General features: G+C 47.0%; 2 protein-coding genes and 1 long non-coding RNA gene across 4 annotated transcripts; all 3 read right to left on the bottom strand.

Annotated features, from left to right (window-relative positions):
• Positions 1-2,734: 2,734 nt before the first annotated feature.
• LOC117850242 (probable clathrin assembly protein At4g32285) lies at positions 2,735-4,882 on the bottom strand. Its single transcript, XM_034732051.2, has one exon. The coding sequence runs from the start codon at positions 4,724-4,726 to the stop codon at positions 2,882-2,884; it is 1,845 nt and encodes a 614-aa protein (XP_034587942.1). The 5' UTR covers positions 4,727-4,882; the 3' UTR covers positions 2,735-2,881.
• Positions 4,883-10,574: 5,692 nt separating this feature from the next.
• LOC117850243 (uncharacterized) lies at positions 10,575-12,601 on the bottom strand. Of its 2 annotated transcripts, none has more exons than XM_034732053.2 (2): positions 12,292-12,601; positions 10,575-11,941 (listed from the first exon to the last, which is right to left on the bottom strand). In XM_034732053.2, the coding sequence occupies exons 1-2, from the start codon at positions 12,340-12,342 to the stop codon at positions 10,961-10,963; spliced, it is 1,032 nt and encodes a 343-aa protein (XP_034587944.1). In that variant the 5' UTR covers positions 12,343-12,601; the 3' UTR covers positions 10,575-10,960. The 2 variants fall into 2 exon arrangements, with proteins under 2 accessions (XP_034587944.1, XP_034587943.1); XM_034732052.2 differs by having other exon boundaries at positions 10,575-11,944; positions 12,292-12,597.
• Positions 12,602-18,548: 5,947 nt separating this feature from the next.
• On the bottom strand, positions 18,549-20,646 carry LOC117850564 (uncharacterized). Its single transcript, XR_004639312.2, has 2 exons — positions 19,291-20,646; positions 18,549-19,149 (listed from the first exon to the last, which is right to left on the bottom strand). It is a non-coding gene; the product is annotated as an uncharacterized lncRNA (long non-coding RNA).
• Between the last annotated feature and the right edge of the window lie 1,146 nt (positions 20,647-21,792).

Below are 21,792 nucleotides of genomic sequence, written 5' to 3'. Positions count from 1 at the left end.
CGGCCCAAAACGTATGGATGGCTCGTTAGGCCCATTATACGTCCGATTCATGTCATCACCATGCTGCTGCCTGCATCCGTCGTCAGCTGAGAATTCTGAATTCTGAGGATCAACCAGGGCAGTCAGGAGATGTTGCATTCAAATTACATCGACCCACTTGGATTTTTATCACCTGCTTGGTCTCCTTCTGACAAAAAACTGGAACTGATGCGACTTGCAACCACCATGCTGTCCCCAAACACTAAATGCAAAGCTAGAATGAGCGAGCACTGAAGCAGTGTCAAAAGATAACGACATCTATCAACCGCATTGCAGGATCCGTAACTTCCGTTGTAGTATAATATACATGTACGAGTGTCACCGCGATCCAGCTGTTCCGGCCGTGTCGTTTCCACAGCTTCAGAATCCAGGCATCATCGTCGTCTCAAACTCTCGATAGGGCATTTTCTGAACCTCTCATGGCCTGGTAGGCTGATGCATGGAGATTCCAACTTCCAGTATCCCTGCATCACAAGCTTATACAATGCCAACATGGAAGGACAATTCTCCATCACTGTTCGCATCAACTATTGTATATTTGTATGCTTTGATGCAGCGGCGTGAAGAGACCAAAAACCATGAATATATCCATGATGCATCTGAGCGATCGAAACTGCAGCTGATCGTCAACCACGGATGAAGGTTCAGTGACAAGATCGGTGCTTATTAATGTCTCTATCCATTTCAAAATATATGACGTTTCCTTTTTATACTAAGTCGTTTTTTTTTCAATTTTGATCAAATTTATCAAACATTACATTAGCACCAACTGTATCAAAATAATGCACTAACAATATACTTCACGGTGGATTTAACAATGTTAATTTAATGTTGTAGATGTTGGTGTATTATTTTTTCATAAAACTTGGGACTTACGATAATACTAAAACAACTTGCTTTGAGGTAGTGATCATGGTTTTGGCGTTGAACTTGTGTTTCTGCTGATGAAATACAATTTGGCGTTGAATTTGTAGCAAGTGAAGGGTGCGATATTTCGAAAGAAGTATTTATTTGATTCCATCATATAATAAAATAATTATCATGATTATTACACCCTAAATTTGGCAAATTACAAAAATCAAGCACGACCGAGCTAAGGAAACTGGATCACTGTAGTATACTCCCTCCATCCTGAAATACAAGTCATCCTATAACTTTTATGACAGATTAAGGAGGTGGACAAATGTCTCATATACCCTTAGCTAATGTTAATACAAGGCAAGTTTTCCGACAAGTTTTCCAGTTAACAAGGGAAATATTTGGCAAGTTTTTAATTGAATTGATTGAGTACTTGCCAAAAACTTCTAAGACACTTATTTGAGATAAATTTTGAACCCTGGGATGTCTTACATTTCAGGACAGAGGAAGTGCACCTTAAAATATATGATTATTATAATAATAATGATATACTTAAAAATTGATAGAATATTTCACTTATACGCAGTTCACATTATTTTCTATGCTGCTAAAATCTCACCTGGAGCTATTCCAACACAAACAAGATTAACATCCAGCATGACTCTTGCACATGCTTTTGTTGTGATTTGCAAAAGTTAGGCCTGGTTTGATTACTCTGGCTTATTTTTAGCACCCGTCACATCGAATGTTTAGATACTAATTAGGAGTATTAAATGTAGACTATTTACAAAACCCATTACATAAGTGGAGGCTAAACGGTGAGACGAATCTATTAAGCCTAATTAGTCCATAATTTGACAATGTGTTGCTATAGTAAACATTTGCTAATGATGGATTAATTAAGCTTAATAGATTTGTCTCGTCATTTAGCCTCCATCTGTGTAATGGGTTTTGTAAATAGTCTACGTTTAATACTCCTAATTAGTATTTAAACATTCGATGTGACACATGCTAAAAATAAGCAAAGGGAACCAAACGCCCCTTAGTGTGTGAGAATGGTTTGCATGCACCGAGCCTAGGTGTATGTTGATGGTCGGGGAGGGGGCATTTGCCCCTTTATAAATATATCATTGTGTGTTTTCAAAACTTTAAAATTCCCAAACAGAAAATCGAGATTTTTTTAGCAATATATCATGTGTGTAAATTCCTACCATATTGTAAGGGACTTACACACATTATATATCACTACCAAACATAGCTCTATCAATTAGCTAGGACCTGCTCGTTGCAGCTTATGGAGCAGCGCCTGCTGCTGCTGTGCAGCCCAGCCATTCGGCTGCAGGCTCGAATAGCAGCACAACTACTTGATGTTTGGCTGTGTGCAGTTGTTGGAGTAACAGCTGCTGCCGTGTACAGCTCTCTACTATAGTGGTTGCTGTAGCGGCGGCTGCAGTGTAGCCGCAGCTGCTGTAATAAGCAGGTTGTATGTCTCCAAACAGGTACGGGCTAAAGTTTAGCTCTAACCACTCCAATCCAAACTATGGCTTTACATACAAGCTAGGTTTCACCTTCCCAAACAGACAATCCCATGATAATACTGTATATACATGACTAATATGGGGCTTTCATATTGGTACAGGTGCTGGCCAAAGAGCTGGCCAAAGATTGATACTTATTTCATTTCTTTAAGAAATAGCGTTTAGGACAAGCTAATCAAGGAACACGTGAACTGCTGTGCTGCTGAAATGTGAATTCCAATCTTTTTTTAAATAAAAATGTGAATTCCAACCTGAACTCCACTTCAACTTTAAATTCCAAGATAGAAACAAGATCGACATCCAACATAACCGGATTCTTATCTCAGTAATTTATCATTATTGTGTAAACTGCAAACACATTCAGAATCGATCAAGAGACAAGAACTATAACTTGTTGTCGTCACGAGTATTATTCACAGAATAACGATGCTCAATTGCTCATATCGCTAATAGTACCCACCGACATGGTTGTACGCCACGGGCATCCCGTAGGGCATGGCCACCGCGGTGTTCGCTGCGAACACGCTGCCGGCGGCGAGCCCGTTGAAGCCGACAGGCTGCCCCTGCATGCCGCCCTGCCGGTACTGCGCCCACATCTGCTGCTCCTGCACCAGCAGCTGCTGCTTCCGCTCCATCTCCGCCATCTGCACGTACGACGGCGGCGGCACCGCCAGCGACGCCGCGAACGGGTCGCCGCCGATCGCCTGCACCGTGCCGTCGGGCGCCGGCAGCATGAGCACGGGCGCCGCCGCGCCGTGCCCGTGCGTGGGCAATGCCACGCTGCTCGCGCTCCCCGACACCGCCTGCGCGGCCACCTGTCGCCGGACAGCGCCCTGGTCGTACATCCCGCCGAGGAGGAGAGGGTCCATACCGCCGCCGAGCGACGCCGTCTGCCGGGACAGGTTGCTCGCTGTCTCCACCAGCGCCAGCTCCCAGTCCGCCTTCCCTGGCTCCGCGGCCGGCGTCTGCCACGCCGACGTGATCGCCACCGGAGCGTCGTCGGATTCCGATGGGAACGCGACCCAGCTGCTGTCGGCACCTTTCGTGGCCGGCGGCGGCGCGGAGAAGAGCGCGAGCGTGAGCTTGTTCTCCTGCTCGTCCGCCGTGGCGGCTGGTTCTCTAAGGTCGACCAAGTCAGGCTGACGCGCCTGATCGGCGGAGGATTTCGCCGGCACCGATCGGGTGGTCTCAGCGCTGTCACGCACCGGCGGCGGCGCCGGGAGCGCCTTGACGCCGTTCATGTCGACGTACTCCGCGGGCTCGTCTTGGTCACGGCCGGCGGATTGGTGCACCGATTGCGGTGGCAGTGGCGGCGGCGAGCCGAGGCCTGCGCGGCCGCGCACCCGCAGGAACTGCTCGAGCGTCTCGAGGAGCTTCTCGTCGACGCGCTTGACGTCGGGGAAGTCGGAGGACCGCGCGACGCCGGCGTCGTCGCACCAGGCGTAGAAGGCGAGGAGGGTTTCGATCTGCTTGGCAGCGCCAACGTAGGTCTCGAACGCCTTGACGCACTCGGCGTACTCCATGTCGAAGAAGCGGTCGAGCAGGGCAGCGAGCACGGCGGAGAATTCATCGTAGAGCTGGAAGCTATCCCCGAGCAGCGGGTAGAGCGCGGCGAGCACGACGCGGCTGGTCCGGGCGGCGCCCGCGGGGCGGCACGCGAGGAAGCGGTCGAGCAGCTGCCGCAGCTGGCGCGCGCGGATTAGGAGGCCGTCGGGGTCCATGTCGCCCACCGGCACCATCGCCGCCGGCGCGGGCGGGGAGGACGCGCCGCTGACGGCGTTATTGTAGTCGTCGGCGAACCGCACGGCGCGGGGCGGGGGCAGGAGGGAGACGAGGAACCGGAGGCGCTCGTCGAGGTAGAGCGCGTAGGCACGGACGAACGCCGAGTGTTCCCACGACGCGGCGTGCGCCTCGTCGCGGAAGTCGAGGAGCAGCGACAGCACGGGCTCCCCCGCGCGCCTCCCGCTCGGGGCCGGGCGGAGGAGCTCACCGCGAAGGTGCGGGTCCCCCTCGGCGGCGAGGCGGTGCAGCAGCGCGAGGCACTTGGCGGCGACGACGTAGTCGCGGGTCCGCGCGAGGCGGCGCGCCAGGGAGGCGACGCAGGCGCGCTGGGACCCGCCGGAGGCGAGGCGGAGCACCTCGCGCGCGTGGCGGTCGTCGGGGGGAGCGTCGTCGTGGGAGGTGGCGCGCACGATGGCGACGTCGAGGTCGGGCTTCACGGCGCCCGAGACCCGGGCGATGCCGATGGTGGCCTGGTCCTTCACCGCGCCCAGCGCCTTGCGGATCGACATGGCGGCCTTTGGTCCCTCTGGCTATCGCCGCTGACGATCGCCTCCTCCGCCTTTTGGGAGTTGGGAGGATCGAAGAGGCGGAGGAGAAACTGAAGAAGAAGGAGAAGAGGACGCGGTTTCCGTGCGGTGACGCGAGGAAGAGTGGGCGAGTAGCTGACGCGCCGCGCGCGAGGGGGTTCTGCAACGGAATCGACGGTCGAGATGGTGGGACGGGGGAGATGGACGGCCAGGATGGGCTCGGGATTACACGTCGGACTGGGTGGACCGGCTGACCGGCTGACCGAGTCAACTGGCCGGCCTCTAGACGCCGGGCTGACGCTGACACTGGGTCCCAGTCTCACCCGTACATCATCAGCGACCGACCGCGTTGGCTGCCGCTGGCCGTCTGAATTCTCGAGGCGGAAACGGTAGCGATGTGATGTGCGTTTCCTTTTCCTTTGGGTGGACCGGAGAAGAAGATGACAAAAAGTGACCAGTGGCATGGATAATGTATAGAGATGTAGGTGCCTTTGAGGGGAAGAAGCATCTTGGTCTCCTCACCGTAACCCTGGGGTACGTTTCAAGCTCGTTGCAAACGTTTTAAGCACGTTTAGGCGTCTCTTGTAGCTGGACAAAAGGCAAAACTGAATTGGATATACAGGCGACGTCTGGCCTGGCTTATTACTCCTGACAGTTTTTTTTTTCCACACGTCCTATTGCTATGTATGGACATCGCTAGCTCTAAGAGACCGTCGACCCGATGGGCTGCGCGGCCCACGCTGGATCCGCCCCTGGATGCCAAGTGAATAAAATTCCATAGGTTCCATCATAAGCAACTCAATCGACATAGCATCAACTACGCTTAGTTCGCAACTCGCGATGAATCTATCCTACACACAAAAGTGCAGTGGAGGTTATTGTCAAGAACAGGCAGAACAAAAAGCAACCAGATGCTGCAGCTCATATTGCCCTTGTGCTATTCAGCAGTTAGCTAGCAGGCAGGTCAGGGAGGCTGCCTAGCGGCGTGACATGCTGACATTAGGATACTTTTGCCTTGGCAACGAACAAACTTGTTGCCTGGTCAACATGGAAATTTCTGTGGAAATAATCATGGGAGGCAATTCCGACGAACCAATTAATAATAAAAGTGTAGTTCGTTTGAGCTAGGTCCAAGTCCACGCGCTCCTGCGATAAGCCAATTTGATTGCTACCGCCGTGCTCCTGTAGAATTACCTTGTTTATTTGCCAGTTATGTTTAACTCGCACCTGCTGGGACCATAGTGTTGCCCATGCTCAAAGTCCTATCCCCATGTGTTTCTTAGTGCGTGATTGATAGAGTGTGCTGTGATGCGTGCGCGGTCGTGTATTAGATTTGATCGCAAGACCATATTTTTTAAAAAAAAGCGGTACTTTTTCAAATAACCTCGATTCAAAAGTGTATTTTTATTTTATGCAGCGGTAAAGACATTTCATTAATTAAGCAGAAAAAAAGGAAAAGGGCAAATGTTTAAACTGCAAAGGCATGGGCTCAATCTTCGAAACCGAACAGACGGAGGCCCACCAAGAGCATTACCCCGCCCACTGTTGATGCATGCCTGCATGCACACGCCGGCCAATATCAGCTTGCATGGAGTAGCGAATGACAGCTCGACAGCTGACACGACAGGATAAACCGTGTCTATCTGCGTGTGTCAAATCAGCGCCACGAGTGCTTTTTGTGCCCAAACTTATTTAAAAGCTAAGGATTCGATCGAATTTCCTCAAAAAAGCACCGAACCAACTGGCTTCATCGTTGTCTCACTTACCAAGTACCATCACTCGCTGGACCTCTCTACACACAGCTTTGAAAAGGAAACCCATCCTCCACCTTCAGGCTTCAGCAAGGCATACCCAATAATCTGACAAGGCTATGGAACCGCATGAGCCATCATAGACCTGATCTATATGCGCCGAAGGACTTCAGAATGGGATGAACTGGGTTCTAAAGATTTATCCAACAACTAGAAACTTAACTAGATGTATATCGATCATCAATTATAAACCCCCGTATGCTTAAATATGTGCTATCAATTTCTAGTGTGTCTGTGTGTATAACAAACGCTCAAAGTTTTGCACTCTAGTTCTAACCATAAGTAACTGAAAATTTTACAATGTAAATTATAGCAATTGAAATGTTTTCTGAAGATTTTTCTCCATCAACCTTCTGTGATGAGTTCTCGAGTTCCCCACTAGTCTTTGTTGGAGCGGGTGTAGCTAGGCCTGCCATCGGGGAGGGTATGGACAAACCCACTCTTGTTCACACCTAAATCCAAATAAGTATTATCCACTTCATACCCTCCCCAATCCCACCCATATCCAATGGATAATTAACTTTGTGCTACGTAAATATACATATTCAATTGATTAATTATACCCTCCTCATTTCCAATGGGTATATAATTTTCTACCCATACCCTCCCCATTTGAAGTGGGTGTGGATTTGTGGAGAGGGTATGGATACCCAGTTCAGTTTTTATATTGTGGTTTCCACAATACTCCTCCAAGGCTCCAAGCTAATGAGCCTCACAAAGATGAATACGACACTGAGTCGTCTAGGTGGGATACCAATCACTAAGAGTAACAAGCTAGGATCCTGATTCTAGTGATTCTTCTTTCTCTTATTATATAACTCTCTATGGCCCTACCAATTGTTCAAGATAAGTGAATGTGAGTAGGTGAAGGGATATTTCTAGCTTTCACTATAATGGTAAGAATGTAAGACACTATTAACATCTTCCTTTCCTTTATAGTACGACCAAAGGAAATACAAATACCATACCAAGTACCAACCTCAACTCCATGAGATACTTGGAGCAAAGAGTAATTTCACCAGTGGTCCTTACACTTTGTCCCAAGTTCTCATCGCAGTCTCATTACTCTCAAAATACACATAGCAGTACTTAAACTTGTCCCGAGCTCTCATCCTGATCCCGGTACTCTTGAAATGTACGTAACAATCTCTAAAACTTGTCTCGAGCTCTCATCCAAGTCCATAAATTTGTCCCGAGCTCTCATCAGCTAAATGTATTCCTTCGGTAATTAGAAACAGCTACCTTTATATCTGTTCCACCTACTAGTATTCTCTAGTCGCTGTTTGAAATAATGTCTTTCCATCCTCACAACAGCTAGCTGCTGAGCGCACGTGCAGTGACACGCACCTCATTCCAAACGAACTGATGATCTAATATACTATCTAGATTCACACGCTTATTCCCAAGTAAAGGAACGAACAAGGAGGGGTGCCCGCCCTCTATGTGTTTGTTCTCTTAACATTCTAATACCAAACTAGAAATATGAAATTTACAGACCTTTTGTGGATCTATACGCGCATACGTTTTTGCTTGGCTTTTTCTTCACTCCCGTATGGTCAGTACCAATTTCCTGTGCTAGTTTAGCTCATGGTGGTTCCCCTTTGGGAAAGGGGGTTCACCTTGATCCCAGTTTAGTAGGAATTGTTTGAAACTAAGGAGGTTGATTGAGCAGGAAGTTGGAAATGATCTGAGTGGCAGTAATCTTTTTGATCTAATCACAAAATGTCAATATCGAATTACTGAAAACAATTGAGAGGAAAGAGATAAGCACATTCTATTTATTTTCGAAAGGACATGATATTGCCAGGCAGCATATTGCATGCCATCCACAGGTACATGATGATGGAGGACAGACACGAGATAGATCGATTCGATCGATCCATCGATCCATCTGTGTGAGATACCTTAAAGAATATATATGCTACGTCTTACATGCATGCATGGGTTAAATCATTGAATTCCTCTGGAGGAATCCAGGGAAAAAAGAAGAAGTGAACATACAGAACAAAAGAGAGAACCTTATATGCAATGGCCATGCAATGCAGGTGTGTGTGTCTCTAGATCTTTCCTGACTCATCATCAGTAGCCATGCCAATGCAATGCGAGGGGTATGTCTGTCTGTGAGAGAGTTGAGGGATAGCTAGGTGCATGAGGTGAGGAGGAGCATGAGTGCATGTGCATGCTGGCTTTATTCTCCCAAAGGGGAGAACAGGGACTGGCGCTGGGAGGAGGAGAGAGATGATCGAGCAAGCAGCCAGGGTTGGGTTGTAGGGCTCCCTAGGCCTTCGAGAAAGCAAAGGCAACCCAAAGCAGGCAGCGCAAAGCAGAGAGAATCTGATTCCCTCCGCCTCCGAGTAACATGCGCATTCGAGATCTTGGACCATTCGCTTCCGATTCCAATTCCAATTCCAATACGTACGCCCCGCTCGGCCCTGGCGCCATTACCAATCACCACACCAGCTATGACGATCCTACTACCTACCGGCTATAGTCTCTCTCATCATCCTGATCATCTTCTCTCTCTCCCAGTCTCCCTCTACATTCTGTTCTCTCTCATCATCCCCCCCGCTCTCTCTCTCTCTCTCTCTCCTTCGTACGCTGCTTCCTTTCGCTTTTCTGTACCTGCAATGCTGCCGGCCGGCCCTCGTGCTTTTGGGAACACCGTTGCACTGCATCGCTCCGTTCTAAGCAACCTAGCCCCCTGTACGCTACAGTACTACTCACTCTCTCTCTCTCTCTCTCTCACTTCTCAGTGTTCCTTCTCAAACTTCTATGTAACTGACCGGCCGGTAATCCTGCGCAGCAGCAGCATCCATGCATGGCTTCCTCCTCAGTTCACACTTCATGGATAGCTCATAGCTACGACCCACCCTGCCTGCCGGCCGGCCGGCCGTCCTCACTGATCTCTCATCTCTCCTCGTCCTTCTCGCTTCGATCCATATATAGATATACACTCGAATCATTCAAAGATCCACCCATTGTTTTCCATATAGCCTCCGGGCTAGCTAGCTGCCGGCTTACGTGTACATTGGCAGCAGCTAGATCACAAACTCATATGAAGAAGGAATTCTCTTTCTTTTCAGGACTCCCTCCTTTTCCTTTATTCTATGCCAGCAGTGCCATGCATCATGAGCATCTATCTTGTCCTTACATGTATAAATTATGCATAATCTATACCCTACCTAAGATAGCGTATGATATTATGGAGATATATTAGAGTAATACTGCCACCTAACCCCATACTGATAACTAGTTTTGAGTATGTGCTTTCAGTTTTTTTTCACTGATCGATCAGTAACTAAGAAGAAGGAAACAATTTAGGCACAGCTGCTAGCTATAGTCAGATGAGGATATCTGTCTCACTCTCTCACACTACTCTCTCTTTCTCACACTACTCTCTCTCCACCTAGATTTGTGCATAGTCAGTTGAGCTGATCAATATGGTCTTCATGGAACACAAAAGACCTTGGATTTCATCACGCTTGCTTTAGTACGTTCTATCACTGTAAAAAGATGGTAAAGTAAAAGGTGAAAAACAAGCAAAAGACACACCCTTTTGAATGGGCCTCAGCTCGCTCTTTGACTACACCCTTTTTCTGCACGAGTAACACTACAATTACGGCATAATACTACCACCAAATTATATTAGCGACTCCTTTATATGGGTGACACATATACATAATACTACAAATTGTTAGATTTACATAATAGTATTGCATGCTTGGTAAACACTTATACTTTTTATATACTGTCAGCATGCATGCATGCATTCCTTAAACTATACATTCATGCATGCATGAAAGTAATCTCCATTCCATTAATTTCCCTATCATGGATATGATAAAACATACACGTCTTGGTTAACTGTCGTCGTATCATTAGCCAAGTAGTTGCACCACTTCTCAAATTCACCAATATTCATGTGTGTATTTCCATTTCGGGATCGATCACAACAAGCCACAATATTGCTCATGTATGGAGAGGGAACTATTTATATGTAGTTAAAAGGGGGGGAATAATTGACATATGATAGGTGTTTCCATGAACAAAATGATGAACAGCAGTACACATTACTTCACCCCAAATGCTCGATCGACAGTGAAACCTAAAAGGATCAGATAAAAAAGAAGAAGAAACATAGAACAAGTGATGATCATGCAAGCTAACTAGCAGCTGTAGGTAATACTTGTGCATGATCCATCATACGGCTCGTCCATTATCCAAGTCGAGCCCCTCCTCTCCCTCTCTCTCTCTTTCCAGTTCTTGAAGAAGAAAACATTGCAAGTGCATGCTAGCTTTTTTCTATATCACAATACCATCCTCACACACTCTGCCTCTAGCTAATAGTTGCAGGAACAACGATCGGATCGATCGATCGTAGCTTGCCCTGAATTAAGCTCGACCATTACAAGAGATGGTTACCTGCAGCAGCATTGTTGGAATAGGAAGCGTAACCTGCAGCGGCGAAGTGGTGATCGCCATACATGCCTCTAGCTTGGTAGCCGCCTTCCCTCTTGGCCTGCATCACATGGAGCTCTCCCGACCCGTCTTCTCCGCTGCCGCCGCCGCCACCGCGGCCATCACCACTGTCTAGACCTAACTGGAACATCCCCGGCGCCATTGTCATTGCCAGGGGTGGGCCCAGCGGGCCCTGGTCCATCGCATGCAGGAACGGGAAGCTTTGCATCTGCTGCACCCTCCACTGATGCTCCAGCCCGCTCCCGCCGCCCACCGAGTAGGCTCCGGCGGCGTCGAGGGAAGGCTTCCCGGCCATCCCGGAGAAGCTCGAGCCGAGGCTCATGGCGTCGAAGTCGGCGAGGCGGAGCAGCGGCGGCAGCATCGAGAGGTTGCCGCCTAGCATGGCGGGGCCCTGGAGCGCGGGCACGTTGGTCGTGGCGCAGGCCGACGACGTGGACCCGGCAGGAGCTAGCCCGGCGGCGGCGGCGGCGGTGGCCGACGCTGTTCCGGTGGAGGTCGCCGCGGACGCAGCCGCCGCTGCCTTGGGCTTCGCGCGCTTGGCGTGGCGGCGGTAGCCCCCGCCCACGGGGACGTTGCGGAGCGCGCCGCCGCGGGTCCAGTAGCGGCGGCAGGCGCGGCAGAAGTGGCGCGGCTGCGAGAGCGAGTAGTTGTTGAAGTAGCAGAACTTGGTGTTGGTGGACTCGCAGCGGGGGCACTTGAGCCCCGGCTCCGGCAGCGGGATCCTTGCCAGCCGTGCCCGCTCCGCCATGGACATCGGCTTCGCCGGACCCACCTGCCCGGCGCCGCCGCCGCCGCCAGCGCCCTCGGGAAGCGCTCCCCCCATGATTGATGGCTGGAGAAGCTCATGATTGCCGTCGCCGCCGCCGCCTCCTCCTCCCGCAACCTGGTGGTGGGCTTGCTGCTGCTGCTGCTACAAAATCGAATCAAAGATCAGAAAAGCAGCATCAATAAGAGATCGAGGAGGAAAAAAAAACCATGTACAAGTCAAGCTGAATTATTTCATTTGGGCAAGCTAAGAAAATCAAGCCGCGGCGAGTAGCTAGTATATACCGAGCAGACTTATAGTGCTCGGATCGGAATATTTAGCAAGCCCTAGTAGAGGAGTGGTATTCTCTTCTTTTTGAGCTAGCTGCAAACAATATTTATCGCCGCAACTTTCTCCTTTTATTCGTGCTTGTTCAAAAGAGAGTGAATAAAATCTGGGGAAAAGAAAGGGGAGGAGAAGATGCAAACAAAATTGACTGAAATCCCGATTACCTGGTTATCGTTCCAGCTCGAGGAATCCAGGAAGGCAGGGGGGAAGATCATGGTTGGGTACGGCGGCGATGCGGATGCTATGCTCTATCTATCCGGCTTGGCTTGGCTTGGCTTGCTCCGGAGAAAGTGAGTCTTTGTGCTAGGGTTTGCCTCTTGTGCTGCGGCTTTCCCTCGCAGAGCTCTCTCTCTGGCTCTGGTGCGGTGTGGCTGCGCTGCTCGGAGATAGTGGAGGGGAGCTGAGGCTGATGGGAACGGGGGAATCAGCTGGGAGGGGAGAGAGGGAAGGAGAAAGGGAGCTGGGACTGAGACAGGGATGATATCAGTGAGGGACTCAGGCGGGCCCGGGTGAGAGAGCAATGCAAGGAGAAGAGAGAAAAAAAAACTAAAGCAGGAAAAAGTAGGCCTGTACCATTCTGTCTCTGTGTAGCCTTATTTTTGTGTTGCTGCTGCTTTTCCTCTTTTTCGTGGTGCTCATGACCGACCCGATGGGAGGAGGATACAATACAAACCGTGCACGTTCTTGGCGTTGCTGACGGCTACACCTACAAGTTGTGATCGGTGATGGAGATCTTGATTATGTTCACGTATAACTGTTGCTGATTTGGTGATCGATCGCACTCAGAGTTACATTATGCGCGCTAAATGTTGTGAACAATCATTTTAGTCTATCTTGGGGAAACAACACTTAACACTATTGCAAAAAGCGAGATCACTGTTGGTTAAATTCCAAACTTTTGCATCCCTACCGGTTTCATAATCAGCAGTGTGAGCAGTTATCGGGAACTATCAATGTAGAACATGCACTAATAAGGCTCAATCTACGTACAAAGTATAAAACAAGGACCCTTATGACGGTATGGATATACTTGATCCCGAGAGCGACATGAAGACGTCTGCGCTGCTCGACAGTGATGGTATAGTGGCTAGTGGCGTAGCTGCAGAGGCACACTGGCCTGTTGGTTGGGCGGCGTGTGCCATCGCGGGCAATCCAACGGCGTGTCACGCCGCCCAACCAACAGGCTAGTGCTCACGCCGTTGGATTGCCCGCTATGGCATACGCCGCCCAACCAACAGGCCAGTGTGCCGCCCAACCAAATGGTGGGACCTCACCATTTGGATTGCCCGCGATGGCACACGCCGCCCAACCAACAGGCCAGTGTGCCTCTACAGCTACGCCACTGGCCACTATACCATCACCACACCTCCTGCCATGCTAGAGCGCACAATGTATACACACCATTGACAAGTGCAAGAACTGTGTGGGGAAGGAGCCGGCATTCGTGTGTGTGCATGTGTAGGGGGAGGGGGCGTTCATCTTGTGATGGCTCCGCATATGTTCCTATAAAGTTTGCAAACCGTTATATATGACACCCCATGACACCATAGGTGAAGGAGGAGGAGAAGGGTGACTGAGCGTCGATGTTAAAGTGGAGGACGACAGTGTTATTGTTGAACATTGGGTGTCATCTCTAGGGTAAATCTTGAAACGAGGGGAGTACTTGGGCAAAGCTGCACGAGACTGGTCATACCTCTGGATAGGTTTGGTAACATACCTTCTTCTAACTTGTGCAAAAATTAAAGGCAGATGAATAGTATTATTTACTGGTTGTTAGTTACTTTGTTGATGCTTTGTACCTGAGGATGCTCTGGACTGGGCTGTCCCACGCAACACAACGGGCAACAGTCAAAAAGTACAGTGGTCAGCAAAAAGTATAGCGGTTTATTATGGTTAGCGTCAGGAAGAAGCTTCATTCACACACAGTCGTAATTTCACAATTGCCACTCTATGCAGCGTCTCTGATATGAAAGTACTGGGAGTGCTGCTTTTCAAGAAGGGAACCATATGGCCATGCATGCATGCATGCAGCAAGCAGGATCACATTTGTTACTTTTCTGTCTAAGAATATGTGGTGACTAGTTACAAAACATTCCAATAAACAACTTCTGATTATTTTTCGCCCATATACGTACGCTAATATGTGAGAGATATGATAATGAAATATTTTCTTAATATTTCTCTAACATGTCTTCTAGAGAACCTCTCTAAGATGATATACAGTTATACCCTACCTAATATCGAGTTCCGGTGTCACCATACCTGGTTAGCTTTATATATGAGCAAAGCTAGGACGGCATGCATCCCGCCTTAGCTTATTCGTGGTCATTTTTCACAAATCTTATGTACTCTCATTTTACCAACACAAATAGCTTCAAACAGATGAATTATAGGGCAAAAGTTTGACCACCCGCATTTTAAAATGCTAAATATTTTCAAGCATAACGAGCATGCTACAACTTATGACAGATATGTATCATGCAATCAACCTTACTATTACCATTTACCAATGATGAAAGGTTCCTTTTGTAGCCTCCACCTTACTACTCGATCACTAGATGATGCTAGGAAAATAGGTAAAATATAGATTTTTTAAATGCAAATAACCTAACAATCAATTTTGTAGATTCAATAATTTTCGACAATAATACTCATGGATTCAATTTTCGTCTAAATTACTCACCTCAACAGTTATGAAAAATGACATAAACTGTGCCCTGCCCTTAAATATGTATAAATTATCCATCTCCATCATTATAAAATAATGTAAAGTAATTTCCAAATTTGCATCTAAATTATCTACATCTACTATTACGGAAAATAAACATAAGGAACCCTCCTAATCTACTTTAAACCTCTTACATTATTAAAGATAACATAAAGTAAGCCCTAGGCTTATTCTTAAATTACCCAATTTCATTATTAAAAAATCTCGAACTACCCCTACATGTCCTGATTACCCATGCATCTCACTATTAATGTATAAAAATACATGGAGACAAACACATACATGTAAGCAAGGAGCGATGGGCTTGTCAATTTCCTTAATGACCCACACACCATGATAGTGGCAATTTATGTTAATTATAGTAACACATTAAGAATTTACTTAGATAATTTTATTATATTTTGACGAAAATGTTATATTATGTCTTTATTGATAGTTGAATTTTGAGGTCATCATTTTAAGCCAAAATATATGGCTACGCTCATTGTTCCTTGATAAAGGAAACTTGAAATTTCGAGCACCTTGATGTTGGGTGAAACACCTATTTGCAGTAACTAATATGCTAAAAAAAACCAAGATGCTAGGGTTTCAATTTAACGTGTGTGTGTGTGTGGGGGGGGGGGGGGGGGACCTTTTCAAATTAGCTGATGGCTCTGGCCGGTGGGCGGTGGTAATGAACTAATGTCCCAATTGTGGGACTAAGCTGGTGGGGGTTTGAACCCCGTCCCGCACCCGTGGCCTCCGAACTCCGATGAAGCTGGTGGGACTAAGTTGCAATAGGCATGATCGAAATTGGAAAGCCAAAATACAGAATTATGAAGTCACAGTATATATGGGCTGCAACAAAAGCTGACATTGCTCAAGCTAAGGTTTAACTTAGCATATGTCAAGAACACACGTATTCGGTACAAAATGGAAATTATGAATTGGGACGAAAAAACTTATAGAGTAACTGGTAACAAAACTCTATCACATCTAGATGAATTTTACATAATTTCTGAATGGTATTATGTTAGAAAATAAACAAAAGAGGGAGCAAATATAAACACTTTGTATTGGTTGTGAGCCCAAATTTATTTACTAATAACTTCTAATAGTTATGTTGCATCGGAAATGTTTACGTCTCTTAAAATACTAGCATGTGCATAAGAGCATGCATGAGTTGATGGACTAGTTTGGATAGGTGAGGGTTGACCACATATCTAATTCATAGCCCCATTTTAATTAGAGTGATTGTTAATACAAGGATCAGAAGCTGGAAACATTAGTTTTCTGATCCCTGTATCAACAATCACTTAATGAGTAGTAAAATTGCCGATCAAGTCTTTTCGCAAATAAAAATATGCAGGAAATACAGAGACAAGTAGTAAGCAAATAATGCAGCTACAAAACTGCAGTGTGGCTTTGTAATATGTAGTTGGGCTTGATATACATGTAATGGTATATAGTCCTGGGCCTCATTGTAGTTCTGATCAGACTATAGTATGCTCATGACAAGATGCCACTCGACAGGGCATGTGCACACTTGAAGCTCTGCTACTGCTAGCCTCTGCACCAGGTGCATGCAACGTGTGGCATTCCATTATTTTTCTCTGTTTCATGTTGACTCTCGAAGCGAAAGCTAAGCAATCAGATTGATCCATAATGTAGGGTAGTGCATTATATTTGAAATGATATGTTACCAAAACATGGCTTAGATTGGCAATTTACTACATATATAACCGGAACCAAACATGTCTGAGGTGTGCTCTCTTGAGAGGGCGCATGCACGGGAACAGTCGCCCAGGCTGCAGGCAGGCACAGATAGGACGATCCATCATGTAGACATTCATGCCACTGATGATCGATGTCTGTGTTGCTGCTGCAGCCTAGATCGATCTTTAAATCACTGGTGAGCTAGCACACCTGTTGTTGATTGTGCATCATTGGAAAGCGAGATGGCGATGATTGCTTCAAAGGTAGAGAAAGGTGCGGTGACCGATCTTCAGTGAATTGGCGCGAGGTCGTAGCAGAAGACATGCTCGATCGATCGATTGGACCGCTGCAGCTGATTGCATTGCGTTGGGTTGGGTTGCATTGCTTCTCTGGTCCCCTAGCTAGAGGAACGGAAAAGGGGGACACACGCACGCTTGCCTTGCCATATGCTTCTATTATATATCTGCATGCACACTGTGTAGCTCATCGATCTATAGTCAATGGCCACCTGCCTCTGGGTACACATCCGAGCTCCATGCATTTGTAATATGCATACGGTGCATTGCTTAAAATAGCGGGCTATAGCAGTTTTTGGCAATTGCCGCTACAATATCGTTGTACTATATAGCAGGCTATAGCGGCGTTATAGCAGGATGTAGCGGAGCTATAGCGGCTAAAAAGAACTCTCCGCTAAATGTCATAGCCCGCTATTTACAACATTGATATGGTGTGAGTGTGTAGCAAAAAGGAGGTCTCATCCCAAAGTGATTAAGTTAATCAACTGTGGATGAACTTTGCCAACTCAATTTGTGTGGATCGGAGAGGAATACGATCTTTAACCATCTTATGAATGCAAAATGTAAAGATTTCAGAGTGCAACGAGTCCGCAAATCAATGCGCAGTGCATAAGATCAGAGGATGGGGCTTCATTGTGGATTGTGGCAGGAGCAAAGCACCCGCATCTCTTCTTCGACACTCGGGGTGGTAATGGATCATGGCTCTCATGCACTCTTCACAATCCAACTCAGTCCTATTTAATTTAGCTCAAAATCATATAGTATTATGATCCGATCCTTATTGAGCCCGATCCTTAAATTTGCTAGATTAAATTAGAGGGCCCTTTACCACCCCTAGCGTTATCTTCCCCTTTTGTGCAATCTTTTATTATTGTTTGAGTTTTTTTTCGTTGTTGGCCGTACCAGGATTGGGATTTTGTTATGTGAAAACTTTTGGTCCCTAGTGAAAAAGCTGAAATTTGGACTAAATAGTATATATTTTGATTAATAGACTGAAATTTCTGCAAACAATCGAGGTCCATCTATGTGTTTTTTCAAAGGAGAAGTCTCATAAAATAAATAAGGCTAGCAAGTGGCCATTAGTTGGTTTAGTTTATAGAAAGGATGATAATTAGCTGTAGATAATATATACTCCTATATATATAGTCCTACTGTGTCGAAAAGGAAGATCCGTGGTGGTGGTGCTTTCAAGTTCATGGATCACGTGTGCATATACTTTAAATAAAACTTTAATTTGACACGACACACATGGCCGGGGTCCATCAATGGTTTTGCATTCATCTGATTCAGGTGAATACTCCGCCAAGTCAGCTTACGGTGCACATTTGCAAGGGTCGATCAGTACACTTTGAGCCATGGGAACACACGTGGAAATCACGGGGAAATGCCAAATTTTTTCTTTGGCTTTGCATCTCACAATCGCTGCTGCACAGACATGTACAGTTCCTCTTGTTTAGGCAATTTTTTATTTTCCTTCTGTTGCGGGGCTATTCCGATGCCCCAATCTGTCCATTAAAATTTGGCACCTCTTGTGCCTGTAATTGCTCTCCTTCTTCTTATTAATTAACACCGAGAATCATTCATGATCTTTCAACAAAAAAAAGACATGGTGTTTAGTGACTTGGTGGTTGGAGATTAGTGGCATGGTCGATTAGAGCATTCCCTTGTCAAAGAAGCTCACCTTTACAAGGATAAGCAACCCTCACATGTGTATATATGCTTCGAAAAAAACCCCGAACAAATGACGCACGACGCCCATAGGCCCGGCCCATCAGCATAGGCATCAGCCCATGTGGGCTCTTGAACGAAGGCAAACCAATTATTGGCTTCATCCATCTGCTCTCCCTACTCACTCGGACACTGACCTGGTGGGCCCCATAGCCCTATCGGCTACCACTCGTCAGTACACTATATGGTCGATCAAAAATGAAGCAAATAAAGCTGCGGTACACCAAACCGGATGATGACGTCCATCATCGCTCGCTCCCGCACCTGCCGGCGTAGTTCTAATTAGCGCACGCGAGAGTGTTGCTAGATCTGGATTTCACACATACACACTATGACACCAACCAGCTTGATTGAGGGCCCACCCACCCAACCTTCTTGTTGCTGCCGGCCAGAGCCAGGGGCGCTGGCATTGGACGGCGACTCCGCCTCTTCCTCGGCCGCCTTCTTGCAGTCGTACAGCTTCCGGCACACAGCTCTCAACTTCATCTCGATTGCTTGCTTGCTTGCTTGCTTTCTGGTACAACAGCTTGTGTCATGGCTGGTCAAGTTCCAACTTCAACACCGAGCTAAATTACCTGCATAACAACAAATATATAGAGAAAGGTAACGTTAACAACCAGCATCGATTACTAAGCCACTCATGTTCGGTTCATATTCTGAGGTCAGATTTCAGGGCCAAGATGATATAAAGGAGAACACTGCTAACTGCAAATTACCTGCTACAACAGCTTGTACTCTATGGATGTTCGAGTTCAACATGAAGCCAAATTCAAAGAGAAAGAAAATGTTATCAACCAGTACTGACAGGTAATAAGCCCTTCAGGTTCAGTTCATATTCTGCATTCAGATTTCATGGCCAAGCTGATACAAAGGAGAACCATGCCAACTGAAATATCATATCACAGAAAACTGATAATTCAGATCACAACAAACTGACAGAAAACTGATGTACAAGATGACTACGAATTGGCAATTCATGTTGAAGTCCACACTGAATGCCACAACTAGGGGGGAGGATCAAACACATCTCGTCCGCAATGTAAATTGTAATTGCCCCTGAGGTCCTGACTCGTTCCACAACCAAGCAGGCAGATTGCATGAACACCAAGACTCAAGAGGAAACAACACGAAAAAAACAACACAAAATGCACGAGAAACTGCAAAGAGAGCATAGAAAAGAGAGAAAGATACAAGGCACGAGATGTTCCATATCGTATCAGCCTCTGCTTTAAAAATTGTACATTGAAGCCCATGGCGTGCAGCTGCCCGATCCGGGCACACACTCACCATTCCGGCCAGATCCAGTCCTCGATGGCAGTGGAGAGGGAGATCAAGGCGCATGGGTCCTGCGGGGAGGGTGGACTCGTTTGGATGAGCGCCAATATGAGCCAGGCTAAAATTTGGCGGTTGGCTGTAGATTCAGCGGTGTTTGGACTTTGACTATGATTTGGCAGGCTTAGCCTCACGTAGTTCATTTTTGTGCATTTTGGATGGCCAAATCGGGGCGGCCGAATCGGCCGCCGAATTTTGGCCGCGCCGCCGCTTTGGCAGGGTTAGCGTGCGGCAGAATCCAAACGTCCCCTTACGACAAGGAAGGATGGCGGGTGCACAAGAGGCTGTGGTGGAGATGCAACGCGGCAGCTGGGGAACAGTGCAGGACTACCAAAATGTGGGAGCGGCGCAGCGAGGCGTGGCCGGAGAGAGTCGCGGGTGGACGGCGCAACGAGGCTAGAGCAAGCTGCGGGAAGGAAAGAGATGAGAAAAGAAAATAGCGCAGCAGGCAACACAGAGGAAAGAGACGATGAAAGAGCGGCGCAAGAACCAAGGTAAAGAAAGGAAAGGGAGAAAAAACATGCATCGAAAAAAAAGGAAAAATGATATTTTTTAGCAAGGCTTATTATTGGTAAGCAAGTGGCGGTATTCAACTCAGAAAATTCAGTATAATCGGAAATCGGGCCGGAGCTAGCGTCGGACAAACCATCGGAGCAATTGGTACAATGGAAAAATCAAAAAAAAAGTTCAAGTGCATCGAATGATCCGATGGCATGTATTTTACATGCATTGGAGCAATTCATAGAGAAGACGAAGATAACCCTTAGGCACCGGATGATCTGATGGTCAGTAGTTGGAGGCGTCGGACGAAACATTTACATTGCGAAGTTCCAAAGAGATTTTGGCCAGAAGTCCTTCAGCACCGGATGTTCCAATGGTACTATCAGATGAAGCGTCGGATGAATTTTTGATGTGTCAGTGAGAAATTTGGGCGCGGGAAGTCAACAACTAGTTGCACCGGATGTTCCGATGCTACCAAAATGACACTATTGGAACATCCAATGGTACGCTTTAACTAGCCGTTAGAGCAATGGCTCTTTGATGCCTTGGGATATTTATACGCCCTCCAGTCATCCATTTGCAGTTGCTGGAGTGTGCAAAAATCTATTGGAGATCAAGACTCATCAAGAATACATTCAAGCCACCAAAAGTACTTAAGTGATTTATCAAAGGCTTAGCACAAACTTAGGAGAGTGATTAGTGCTAGGATAGGCCTACAGAAAGAGGGAGTGCAAGGTGTGCCTACCTTGTGACCGGTTCTAGAAGTAAACCATAATTGTACAAGGTGTGCCGATACCTTGGATCCTTGGTGGCTCACCATTAAGTCTTCCAACATCAGGCTTAGTGTGGAGTGGCGTCGACGACCATGTGCGGGGGGCGTGGAGACTCCCTTCCTTCCTGGAGAAGCTCCTTAGTGGAGACGGCAACAAGGTGCCCGGGAAACTTGGTGCGAGCCTTAGTGGTCAAGCCTTTGTGGCAAGTCAAGGGGTGTCCCGGAAGAGATTTGGTGATCAGGAAGTAATACTCTTGTTTGAGTGCTTCAACAGCATGGACTAGTGGTGGCTTAATGCCTATCGATACCACATGATAAATCATCGTGTCAAGAGTTTGTTTCCCCTCATCCTCACTTCTTACGTTTCACATTTTATACCTGCAACTTGATTGCCTTTACTTTCTAGAGTAATATCTTGATAGGATTGGCTCTAGGTTGCAAAACTTATTTTGGAATGAGGGTTTCATACTAGATCAACCATAGATGCACATTTAGATAGCATGATATAGTTTATGTTTTGATGCAAAATTAGTGAAAGTCATAGGCTAAGGTTTTAAGTTACCTAATTCGTCCCTCCCCTCTTGAACCCCTCCCCTCTTAAACTACAAGCACT

The sequence above is a fragment of the Setaria viridis genome, chromosome 3, assembly GCF_005286985.2.
Source record: "Setaria viridis chromosome 3, Setaria_viridis_v4.0, whole genome shotgun sequence".
NCBI lineage: Eukaryota > Viridiplantae > Streptophyta > Magnoliopsida > Poales > Poaceae > Setaria > Setaria viridis.
Note: the sequence above shows the minus strand (reverse complement) of the source record. Positions and strands in the feature narration are given on the sequence as shown.